The sequence below is a fragment of the Chiloscyllium plagiosum genome, chromosome 48, assembly GCF_004010195.1.
Source record: "Chiloscyllium plagiosum isolate BGI_BamShark_2017 chromosome 48, ASM401019v2, whole genome shotgun sequence".
Taxonomy (NCBI): Eukaryota; Metazoa; Chordata; class Chondrichthyes; order Orectolobiformes; family Hemiscylliidae; genus Chiloscyllium; species Chiloscyllium plagiosum.
In genome coordinates, this window is record NC_057757.1 from 7,219,232 (window position 1) to 7,231,689 (window position 12,458).

Below are 12,458 nucleotides of genomic sequence, written 5' to 3' on the forward strand. Positions count from 1 at the left end.
CAGTGAGGGGGGAATGAGGGGGTTAATGAGAGGGGCAATATGGGGCCAGTGAGGGGGAATGATGGGGTCAGTGAGTGGGAAATAATGGGGTCAGTGAGATGGGGAATAATGGGATTGGTGAGAGGGGAATAATGGGGTCAGTGAGAGAGGAATATGGGGTCAGTGAGAGGGAGAATAATGGGCTGTGAGGGTGAATTATAGGGTGAGTGAGAGGGTTAATACTGGCGTCCGTGGGAAGGGTTAAGTAAAGTTCCTTAATTGCTGAATTTCTGTAGCATCCTGAGGAAGTAGTGGTGTTGTTGCGTTTTCTTGACAGTTGTGTTGATGTGTGGTTACCAGGACTGATTGTTGGTGATTATCACTCCCAGGAACCTGACGCTTTGCATCATCCCCACGTCCAGTTTGTTTGGAATTATGGTAATAATGTGGAAGTGTCGGACTGAGTTGGACCAAGTCAGAAGTCACACCATACCAGGTTATAGTCAGAAATGTTTATTTGAAATTGCAAGCTTTTGGAGTGTATCTCCTTTGTCAGGCAAATTCAGTCGCTTCACAAGCTTGCAATTTCAAATAAACCTGTCTGACTGTACCCTAGTGTCATGTGACTTCTGAGTTTGGAATTATGGTGTTGAAGGCGGAGCTTGTATTGATAAGTAGGAGTCTGATGTAGGTGGCCTTGTTACCCAGATGTTCTAGGGATGACTGTAAGGCCAGGGAGATGGTGGCTAACTGTGGACCTGTTGCACTGGTAGGTGAATCGCAAAGAGTCAGGACAATTTGGTAGGCTGGAGGTGAAATTCGCCATGAATAGCCTCTGGAACCTTCGTGAGGACCAAGCTTGTTTGGCACCTTGTCAAAAATGCCTGGTTATGTCATGCAAAAATCGAGGTTCGTCCCAAGGAGCTCCACGATGGGGAATCTGCGCTCCGGATGCTGTTCCTCCAGATAAACATTAATTGTAGCCATCAATTCGATGGAAGTCGCTCCTTAATATGTCCAATTCTCATCAAGTGACTTCCATAAAGCAACAAACTCCTCATGCACATTCAGCTCAGTATTTTTGATGTGAATATTCTAAATTCTGCATGCAAATGCAGCAGCATCAGGAGAAAGCACTTGGGTTTTGCACCACCTGAGATACATTTGAAAGACGGCCCATTTGGCTTTTTATAAATGTGGTACATTTTCGGGGCAAGAAAAGCCAACGTCGATATTCCCCTCGCTCGTTCGATTTCTTATTAACTGCAGCAGTCGATCAGTGATGTCCTTTCGGAGTTGCTCCACTGAGTCCCTGCTAGAGGAGGGTCTGATCTATTATCTAAGGATTATTCTGGGTCTGGGATACAGGGTTAGGGCAGGACTGTGTGGGAGTGTCTGGGGGCCAGGAGGTGTGTCCGACTGGTGGGAGTGTCCCAATTGGTATAAAATGAGCTGATTCATGCGAGGTGGAGATAGTCTGTGTTACTGGGAAAGAATATTACTGTGTATGTTTCTGGATGGGGGTGGGCGCGTGAGTATTCCCGTCTGTGTTACTGAGGGAGTGTACTCCTCTCTGTGATTCTCGGGGAAAGTATTGCTGGCAGTGTTACTGGGGGTGAGTATTCTGTCTGTAATACTGGGGGTGAGTATTCCTGTCTGTATTACTGGGGATGAATATTTCTGTCTGTATTACTGGGATGAATATTCCTGTCTGTATTACTGGGGGTGAGTATTCATATCTGTAATACTGGGTGTGAATATTCCTGATTGTGTTACTGGGTGTGAGTATTCCTGTCTGTTACTGGGGGTGAATATTCCTGTCTGTGTTACTGGGGGTGAATATTCCTGTCTGTGTTACTGGGGGTGAATATTCCTGTTTGTGTTACTGGGTGTGAGTATTCCTGTCTGTGTTACTGGGTGTGAGTATTCCTGTCTGTGTTACTGGGGGTGAATATTCCTATCTGTGTTACTGGGGGTGAATATTCACATATGTGTTACTGGGTGTGAGTATTCATGTCTGTGTTACTGGGTGTGAGTATTCCTGCCTGGTGTTACTGGGGTGAGTATTCCTGTCTGTGTTTCTGGGTGTGAGTATTCCTGTCTATGTTACTATAAGCAAGTATTCCTGTCTGTGTAACTGGAGTGAATATTCCTCTTTGTGTTACTGGGGGTGAGCCTTCCTGTCTGTATTCCTGGATGGGTGAATATTCCTATCTGTGTTACTGGGAGAGAGTATTATTGTTTGCATTACACCTGATGAGTATTGGTGGGGTAACAGTGTTACTGAGGCAGGCACTGAGGAAACAAATGTGGCTGTGGTAGCGAGTTTGTTTCACGACATGGTTGAAGAGCTTCAGGGCAGAGGAAATACTGTCTGTGTTGCTGGGGAGAGTGTGTTTGAAGCAGTTGTCTGTCTGTTGGCACTGTTGGTCTGTTAGCATTGGAGCCTATCCCAATGTTCCTGTCTCTAAATCTCAAGATAATGGATTGCATGTTTAAGACAGAAATGTCTCCTTTCAGGGACAAGTGAATCTGTGCAATTTACTGCAAATGACTGTCAGAGCTGGGTCATTAATTATATTCAAGACTGAGATGTTTTCAGGAAGAGAACAGAAGGTGGTGGGAAAAAGGAAGGAAAGCGGGGTTGAGGATGATCAGATCAATCACAATCTCACTGAATGGATTTCTTCTGTTCCGACATCTTATGGTCTTGATGCAGCTGAAATGCTTCTCCTATCACTGTCAGCACATTTCCCCAGCCAGTTGTGTCTCAGGTTTAGGATTCTGACCTGCTGTATCCAAGGATCACTGGCCATAGAGGGAGTTGTGAGCTGTCTTGCTCCCTCTACTCAAAGAGAGTGTGTGTACCCAGGAGACACAGTCCCCCTTTTCCAGAGTACGACCTGGGAGCTGCTCTAAACTGAGAGGATCTCCATCCTGCCCTCCAATCCAACTCAGAGAGAGGAGGGCCTGAGCACAGGGGTGCACTATCCCAGTTCAGACTGTGTCAGAGATTGACACGAGGGGCAGAAACTGCATTGACTCTCAGTTTACCTCAGACAACAGCGGCAAAACCAGGGAGTTCAGGGTGGGACCAATTGGTAATTTGGTGTATCTGGTTGGATGAGAGAGTGGTTTCTCAGTCAGCTCACAGCATGTTTCTGGTCAGATTAGAGAAGTTTTCTAGTTGGAGAAGAGAAGTTATTTTGGTCAGATTAGAGAGATTTTCTGGTTATGTTAGATAGCAGTTTTCAGTCAGGTTAGAGAATGGTTTCTTATTGGACTGGAGAATGGTTTCCAGTTGGATTAGACAGTGGTTTCCGGTTAGATTAGAGAATGATTTCTAGTTGGATTAGATTGTTGTTTCCAGTCAGATTAGAGAGTGGTTTCTAGTCAGATTAGAGAGCAGTTTCTAGTTGGATTAGACTGTGGTTTCTAGTTGGATTAGAGAGTGATTTTTAGTGGGATTAGAGAGCGGTTTCTAGTCGAATCAGAGAGTGCGGTTTCTAGTCGGATTAGAGAGCGGTTTTTAGTCGGATTAGAGAGTGATTTTTAGTCCGATTAGAGACCAATTTCTGGTTGGATCAGAGAATGGTCTCTGGTCGGATCAGAGAGTGGTTTTCAGTCAGATTAACAAATGTTTCTTGTCAGATAACAGAGCGTTTCCAGTTGGATGTATAGAATGACTTTTGCTCAGAATAGTATGTTTTTCTGGTCATATCAGAGAGCAGTTTCAGGTCAGATACAATGGTTTCCAGTCAGATTAGAGAGCAGTTTTCAGTCTGATTAGAGGGGTCTGTGTGGGAAGGTGAACTGTGCACGGGATGTTTAGAGGTCAGATTTAAGGGTTTCCTAAAAAAAACCTCCTTCATTTGTGTTGACATGTTTTTGGACAGAAACAGAATTAGAAGAATTCATTACCAGTGTAATTTATCAATTGCCCATACACTTAGAGCCACAACAGACAAGACATTAAATTCCTAGTCAGCAAATTATTGAATTTGGCACAAGAAACAACATTCCCTCTAAGCATGTGCTCCAATGTACGGTGATTGTGATCAATATTGATTTCTGGTTCTGGGTGTTTCTGCTGTGCACGAACCTCAGAGGTCCATGTTGCTGGCAAGAAAATTAGAGGGAATGCAGACAAGGAAATAATTTGCTGAAAGATTTTTTCAATATTTCTGACACTTCTAAATAAAGAAAGCCATCATTTTAAACATACCTTCCACAAGCTGAGGTGATCACAGCCGATGTGTTTCTACCGCATAAGCACACAGTTGGAATATTTCAACTGGGCAGTAATCACCTTTGTTTTTTAACTCCATCTCAATCTCAGATTTAAAAGTTAGTAATTAACACAATGTTCCTTATGATAGCATCCATTATGTATTTACCCATATTGTAGCGCCTGAACAAGGGCAGCCTTAAGTTAGAGATTCTACATTAATTTGCAAGGGATTCATTACCTCAGGGATTTCAGGTTCGCTGTGTTTGCCTTTGTTGACAGGCTTAAACAGTTCCCTTTCCATTGCACCCTTCATCTCCAATCCCCCAGTATGCAGAATCCATCTTTCCTCTTTCTCCCCCGAAGGCTCCTCCTTTACCCATCCCCCCACACCCACCCACCCCTTGCAAAATCTCCTGCCCTGTCCAGCAAACTCCCCACCAGCAGCCTCCTTCCATTTCTGGCCAGTTACAGCCATCTTCCTTTCTGCAACCTCACCCTCTCACCAACCTCCCGGTGGTAGTTGTTGATCCTCAAGGTCCAGCAATCCCTGGGCACTAGCTCTCAGTTGCCTCCACCCCCCAACCCCTGCTCAGGCTAAAGTCCCACTGACCCGCTCAATGGAACCACTTCCCTTCCCACAATTCCCTCTGGAATGCTGCCATGTTGCTCAGAGACAGCCTGCAATTGGACTATCATGAGGGAAAGCAGAAACTTGAATTGGAAGAGCAGTTTCCTGGTCACACAATTTTGTCTCCTTAAACAGGGAAAAGAAATTTAATCTCAGTGGTCACGGGAGGGGGCATTGGTGGTGGAAGCAAAGCAGGCTAAACACAGGCATTATTCCCTGAACAGGTATGGGCACTGGTGACGGGCACTGTTTCCACACTCATCGGTTCCTTGGCACTGGCTATTTTCAGGTCTTGGGGTTATTTAATGATCACAGGATGGCACTTTTACTGTGTCAGGACTCCTCAGGGGTGAACCGGATACTTATCAGAAACAAACTCTCCAGTTCAAACACTGAAGAGACACCCGAGGAACAAAACAGCAAGAAAGGACTGGGCTCAGGAATGAGCGGTCAGAGTAAAGTCCAGCTTTAATTTGCTTGTATCCTGTCTGGAGTCAGCAGTGGGCATCACTGGGGCTGCATGCATTCACTCCTCCATTTTAGATTAGTTCCCTCTCTTATATTTGTTATTGTCACACTGGTGTGTGTTAACTTGTCTTTCAATTAGTAACTCGGGTGATTTACGAGCTGCACAGCACAGAAACAGACCCTTTAGTCCAACTCGTCCACGTCGACCAGATATCCTAAACTAATCTAGTCCCATTTGCCACCATTTGGCCCATATCCCTCTACACCCTTCCTACTCATATACCCATCCAGATGCCTTTTAAATGTTGTAATTCTACCAGCCTCCACCACTTCTCCTGGCAGCTCAATCCATACAATCACTACCCTCTGCATGAAAATGGTGCCCCTTAGGTCCTTTTTAAATCTTTCCCTTCTCACCCTAATCCTATGTCCTCTACCTCTGGACTCCTACACCCTAGGGAAAATGCCTTGGATATTTGCTCTATCCATGTCCCTCATGATTTTATAAACCTCTATAAGGTCACTCCTCAGCCTCCGACGCTCCAGGGAAAACAGTCCCAGCCTATTCAGCCTCTCCTTATAGCTCAAACCCTCCAAACCTGGAAACATCCTGAAAATGTTTTCTGAACCTTTTCAGGTTTCACAACATCCTTCCTATAGGAGGGAGACCAGAATTGCACACAATATTCCAAAAGTGGCCTAACCAATGTCCTGTACAGCCGCAACATGACCTTCGGTTGAGGTAAAATCTTCTTGCACAAAACCCCCTCCACCACACATGCTCAGTCTTAGCAGTGTGTATCATCTACAAGATGCACTGCAGAAATTCGCTGAGGGTCCTCATGATCTCTGCTATCTAGAAAGGACAAGGGCAGCAGATGCATGGGAACGCCACCCCCTGCAAGCTCTTCTCTGAGCCACTCACCTGACTTGGAAATATATCGGCCGTTCCTTCAGTGTCGCTGGGGCAAAATCCTGGAACTCTCTCCCTAATGGCACTGTGTGGTCGCCCTACAGCACACAGACTGCAGCAGGTCAAGAAGGCAGCTCACTACCACCTTCTCAAGGGGCAACAGGGGATGGGGAATATATGCTGGCCCCAGCCAACCTATAACATAATGAAATAAAATCTGGAAGCTGGCAGAGATAAATACCAATTTTGGAGAAGATTCGTAGCTCAGGTGGAGGCTCTGGATGTAAGTTTGCTTGTTGACCTGGAAGGTTTGTTTTCAGACGTTTCAAAACCATACCAGTAACATCATCAGTGAGTCTCCAGTGAAGCACTGGTGTTATGGCCCACTTCCTAGCCTGCTTTTTGACTGGGACAACGCGTCCATCCTAGGACAAACCAAACAGAGACATGCACGAGAATGCCTAGAAGAATGGCATTCCAACCGGAACTCTATCAACAAACACATTGATTTGGATTCCATCTATCACCCTCTGAGAAAAAGAACAGGAAATAACATCACCAACACAGGAAATGGCACCACCATAGGAAATGGCCTCACCAGCCTAAGGAAACATAAACAGAAAGCAGGCCGTAACACCAGTGCTTCACCGGAGGCTCACCAATGATGTTACCCATGAAATGTCTGACAACAACCTTCCAGCTCAGCGAGCAAACTTAAACCCGGAAGAGCTAAATACAATCGAGTTATTTGTCAACTGGTGGGTAAATGGAGATTAATGTTCAGTTCCAATCCTGCAGCATGGCCATGTGTCCATTTAATCTTCCAGGAGTGGTGTGTGTTACTGAGGTGAAGCCAAATGCTTCATTTCTTGTTCCAAAAATATGCTGTTTTCATTCAACTTGAAATCAAAAGACGTTCAATCAGAATACTGCATGATTTGCAAGCAAATTCTAATTTGTAAAATAGAACCAGCTTTCAAGTTTAGCAAATATGATCCAGATCAGATGTACATGCCCCAGGCAAATCATTTTCAAACTGCAAACTTTATAAAGTGCATAGAATTCTGCCAATGACATGCTTCGCTCTGCTGTACCTTGACATCTTAGGTGAGGCAAGACTTGTTTTTATTCAGCTGGGGAAGATGCTGAGTAAAACGCACAATAAAAATCTCATTGTCACCGTCATTCTGGTTCTCTTAGTATAGAAGGTGCAGGAGGCAGTAAAGAATGTTCTGGCAGTGGAGGGAGTACCAGGAGGGTTCATCAGAATGATTCCTGGAATGGCAGCACAATGAACAGAGTCCAGTGCCCCGTGGACCAAAGTTTAATTGAGGAGGATTATATTCAGTGCAATTCAGAAGAATGGAAGTGGTGGTGGTGGGGGGTTTGGTGGGGGGTCACATTGAAATCTATAAAATTCTAACAGGACTAGACAAGGTAAACACTGGGGAGTCAGAACCAGGGATCACAACTGAAGGTGGGCCATTTAGGATTCACATGAGGATCTTGAGTGGGGAGCCTGTAGAATTTCCTGCCATAGAAAAAGCTGTTAAGACATTGAATGTTTATACGAGGAGTTAAATAGTTTTCAGGGTTAAAGAATCAAATGATAGGGGAGAAAGGGAGAACGGGGGACTGAGTTGGATGATCAGCCAAGATCACATTGAATGGTGGAGCAGGCTCAAAGATCTTCTGTTCCTATTTTCTATGTAATCCTCTTTGTGGTATGTAAAATGACAACACTCACTACACTGGACCATTCACCTCATCTCAGCTGTTCTGGTTCAACAGCTAACAACATTAATGTCGATGAACTGATGCTGAAGCAAGCTCACAGACCAGAAATGTTAACTCTGTTTCTCTGTCTCCACAGACGCTGCCAGGCCTGCTGAGTTTCTCCAGCACTTTCGGTTTTGACGTCTGAATTCTGGGATCTGGCACATTTTGATTGTCTTCATTTTTTTTAATGAGTGCTGGTAAATATTAATACTTTCTACCTCTGCTGCAGAGTCTAAGATATGTACGTTTTCTTATTGAAGTGAGTTTGTTGACTTGCTCAGTCTTGCAGCTCTCATCCAACATCTCCAGTGTTTGAGCTATTAGTTAATTTCTTCGTTAAGGTTAAGAGAAACAGTGAGTGGGGGTATTTATTGTCTTTGCAAGTGAATAGAAATAGGAGTCAGCTGGAACATTTGATATGTTGAATGAGAATTGTAGGACTGAGCAGATCAATAAACTCTCCACATGAAAAAAAAGCTGTGTCCCCGAGTTTCTACTCCACAGTTGGCTTGAGGTCAAATAACATTTGCCACTAACCTTTCACAAATTTACTATGGAGTCATACAACACAGAAACAGACCCTTCAGTCCAAACCTAACACAGACCAGTTCCCTCACCCTTTATTTTCAAAAGTTGTTGTGTTTTATTTTTTCAAAGCCAGAAATAACCAGCCAATCATCCTGATTTGTCATTTCTTGGCGAAGGGAGATTTTCATTACATTCAAGAATCTCTGGAGCACGTCATGTGCTGTCACAGTCTGGATCTCATTATCAATTTCCTCAAAGTCATCAGGTACTAGGTGAATTGACCTAGTCCCATTTTCCAGCATTTGGCCCATATCCCTCTAAACCCTTCTTATTCATATACCCATCCAGATGCCTTTTAAATGTTGTAATTAACCTCCACCACTTCCTCTGGCATACACGGACTGTCCTCTGTGTGAAAACATTTCCCCTCAGGTCCCTTTTAAATCTTTTCCCCTCTCATCTTAAACTTATGCCTTCTTGTTCTGGACTCCCCTACCCTGGGAAAAAGACTTTGACTATGCACCCTATCTATGTCCCTTATGATTTATAAACCTCTATAAGGTCAGCTTCCAACACTCCAGAGGAAACAGCCCCAGCCTATTCAGCCTCTTCCCATAGTTCAAACCCTCCAATCCTGGCAGCATCCTTGTAAATCTTTTCTGAACCCTTTCAAATTTAATATTCGCAGGGAGACCAGAATTGAACACAGTATTCTAAAAGTGGCCTAACCAATGTCCTATACAGCCGCAACATGACCTCCCAACTCATATACTCAATGCACTGACCAATGCAGGCAAGTGTACAAAATACCTTCTTCACCACCTTGTCTTCCTGCGACTCCACTCTCGAGGAACTACGCACATGCACTCCTAGGCCTCTCTGTTCGGCAGCACTTCCCAGGGCCCTACTTTTTTTAGGGGCGGTATGGTGGCTCAGTGGTTAGCACTGCTGCCTCACAGCACCAGGGTTCCAAGTTTGATTCCAGCCTCGGGTAACTACCTGTGTGGAGTTTGCACAATCTCCCCGTTTCCTCCGGGTGCTCCAATTTCCTCCCACAATCCAAAGATGTGCAGGTCAGGAGAATTGGCCATGGTAAATTGCCCGTAGTGTTAGGTGCATTAGTCAGAGGGAAATGGGCCTGGGTGGGTTACTCTTTGGAGGGTCGGTGTGGACTGGTTGGGCCGAAGGGCCTGTTTCACACTGTAGGGAATCTAGTCTAATTAACTGATAAGCCCTGTCCTGATTTGCCTTACCACAATGCAACACCTCACATTTATTTAAACTCCATTTGCTGCTCCTCAGCCCATTGAATCAACTTTGATGCAGTCTGAGGATAACCTTTGTCACTTCGTTGACTGTACTCCAATTTTGCTAACTGTTTTGATCTATATTTCATGAAGGATGCACCAGAATGGTACCAGGGCCCCATGGTGGCTCAGTGGTTAGCACTGCTGCCTCACAGTGCCAGGGTCCCGGGTTTGATTCCAACTTCGGGTGACTGCTTGGAGTTTTGCACATTCTTCCCGTGGCTGCGTGGGTTTCCTCCGAGTGCTCCGGTTTCCTCCCATTGTCCAATGATGTGCATATGAGGGTGGGCTGGCCATGGGAAATTGCCTGTAGTGTGCAGTCTAGGTCGGTGAGCCATGGGAAATGCAGGGTTATCGGGTTGGGGGAGGGGAGGTGCAATGCTCTTCCAAGGATCAGTATGGACTAGAAGATCTGCTTCCGCACTGAAGGGATTCTATGAAACCTCATTCTCCTTAAAGCAGAGAATGTTAAAATTTAATTCGATGAGCTATTTGTTCTAGGAAATATCAACTGGAAGAAGCCTCAGGAACTAATGAATGTGGATTTAAGGGGATTGGCAAAAAATAAATCAGTGGGAAAACAAAGATAATTTTTAAAAATGAGGTGAGTTTGTGATCTGGAGCATTGCCTTACAGGGTGGAGGTAGCAAATTCAGTCAGGATGTTCAAAAGCAAATTGGATGAATATTTGGAGGGGAGCAAGCAAGCATCTGGGATTAATTGGAGAGATCGTTCAGAGGGCCATCACAGCTGAGATGGAATGAATGGCCTCTTTTCCTATAGCATGATCTGTCTTGTTTTCACTCACAGGCATCGAGATGTGGAAGGAAATGACATGCCTGCAAAGTTCAACACCCTGGAGCTTGCTAACCATGGTACTGACAATGATCATCCTACCCGGTGAGTGCCCCTGACCCGACCCGACCCACCATCTCTCCTCCCAAACCTTGATTTAACGGCTCCCCAACACCAAAACAGACCCACTCTGACACTTGATCATCATCTCCCGGCATTCACAGCTCATGGGTTCAGATCCCTCTCATTGATAGTATGCTCCTGTTGCAAACAGGGACTCAGGAATAACAAAACCAGCAGCAGAGCAGAGAAGCGATGGGTGAGAGAGATTCTTGAGGAGGAGAGTCGAGGACAGAACCTATATAGGTTGCGCTAAGGAGCAGAAAAAGGTGCTCTGTCAGAGCTTCATATCGTCCATAGACCACCAACTAGTGAGAGAGATGCAGGGAAAGAAACCTGCAAGGAATTTGCAGAGAAAATTATATACAGTGGCTACAAGGGTAGGTCAGGAATCTTGCAGGCGAATAACTCCCCTCCTGACTCCCCAAAGCCTGTCCACCTTCTACAAGGCACAAGTATGGAATACTCCCCATTTGCCTGGATGGGGGCAGTTCCAACAACACTCAGGAAGCTCGACATCATCCAGGAGAAATCAAAGTTAAAAATCACCCAACACCAGGTTATAGGCCAACAGGTTTAAACCTGTTGGACTATAACCTGGTGTTGTGTGATTTTTAACTTTGTACACCCCAGTCCAACACCGGCATCTCCAAATCAGGAGAAAGCAGTTTGACTGGCATCACATCTACAACCATTCACTCCCTCCACCACCGACACACATGAGCAACTTTCTATCCTTCTTCACACTCTCTCGGGCCACGTGCTTTTCCTTAATTTGTCTCTCTTTATGACTCTGCATCCACCCTCTCCCTCTTTACGGGCTAGTACACTCTCTTTCTGCCTCCCTAAAAGCTTTGGCCCTTTCTTTCTCTCCATTTTTATGGCCTCTCACTCTTTATCTTACATTTTATGACCTTGCAACAGAAGACACTCTCTCTTTCTTTGAACTGTATTCTTTCCTCCTCCCTCTCTTTATTGCCCTGCTCTCTTTCTGTCTGGCTACACAGTCTCTCTCTCTCTCTCTATGGCCTTGCACACTCTCTTCTCTGGCCTTATATTCTCTCTAACCATACACACTCCCTGAACTGTATTCTTTCTCCCTCCCTTTATTGCTCTGCTCTCTGGATATGCATTCTCTGTCCCTGGCCTTGAATTTGCTCACTTTCTACATTTTCTCTTTCTTTGGCCCTGTACCCTTTTTCTCCCTCAACACACGCATGTTTGTTCGCAAATGTTTGTGGTTTGGTATCTTGGTCCGGTACTCCTGTTTTGTTTTGCAACTAATGGGCTCACATTCCTTTGTCATGTGGTTGCAATCTCAGGTTTAATGCTGGTTATTTTCCAGCTCCTCTGCCTGGGGCTTGTTAATGAGCTGATGGCCTGCAGCCACGCTGAGCCCTGTGACACCCAGTGATTTTATGGGGGAAGCAGATGGAGCACTTTGTGATGTGTTGCCAGGGACTGAGTCCGTCACTGGGATGCAGTGGCTGTTGGGAGTGGTGAGTTCTTCTGTGTTTTTTTGCAGCATGGGTCTGAAGGTTACAAATGATTACTCCGTTGTTGTTTCAGGTACAGTTGAGTCTGGGAGCCTCTGGGATGTCATCAAGTCAGGTGAGACCCAACTTTACTATTCACTCTACACCTCTGAGCAGAAAGGTGGGGAGGGGAATGGGAGGGAGGTGGGGAGGGGGATGGGAGGGAGGGGGGAAG

General features: G+C 45.3%; 1 protein-coding gene across 1 annotated transcript in view; it reads left to right on the plus strand.

The window, feature by feature from the left end:
• Positions 1-1,475: 1,475 nt before the first annotated feature.
• Positions 1,476-12,458, plus strand: part of and3 (actinodin3) — an 18,180-nt gene continuing 7,197 nt past the window's right edge. The window contains exons 1-4 of the mRNA XM_043683598.1: positions 1,476-1,594; positions 8,093-8,195; positions 10,644-10,733; positions 12,318-12,359. Of these exons, the coding sequence (XP_043539533.1) occupies positions 8,186-8,195; positions 10,644-10,733; positions 12,318-12,359 (142 nt within the window). The 5' untranslated portion in view covers positions 1,476-1,594; positions 8,093-8,185. The remainder of the gene's footprint in view (positions 1,595-8,092; positions 8,196-10,643; positions 10,734-12,317; positions 12,360-12,458) is intronic.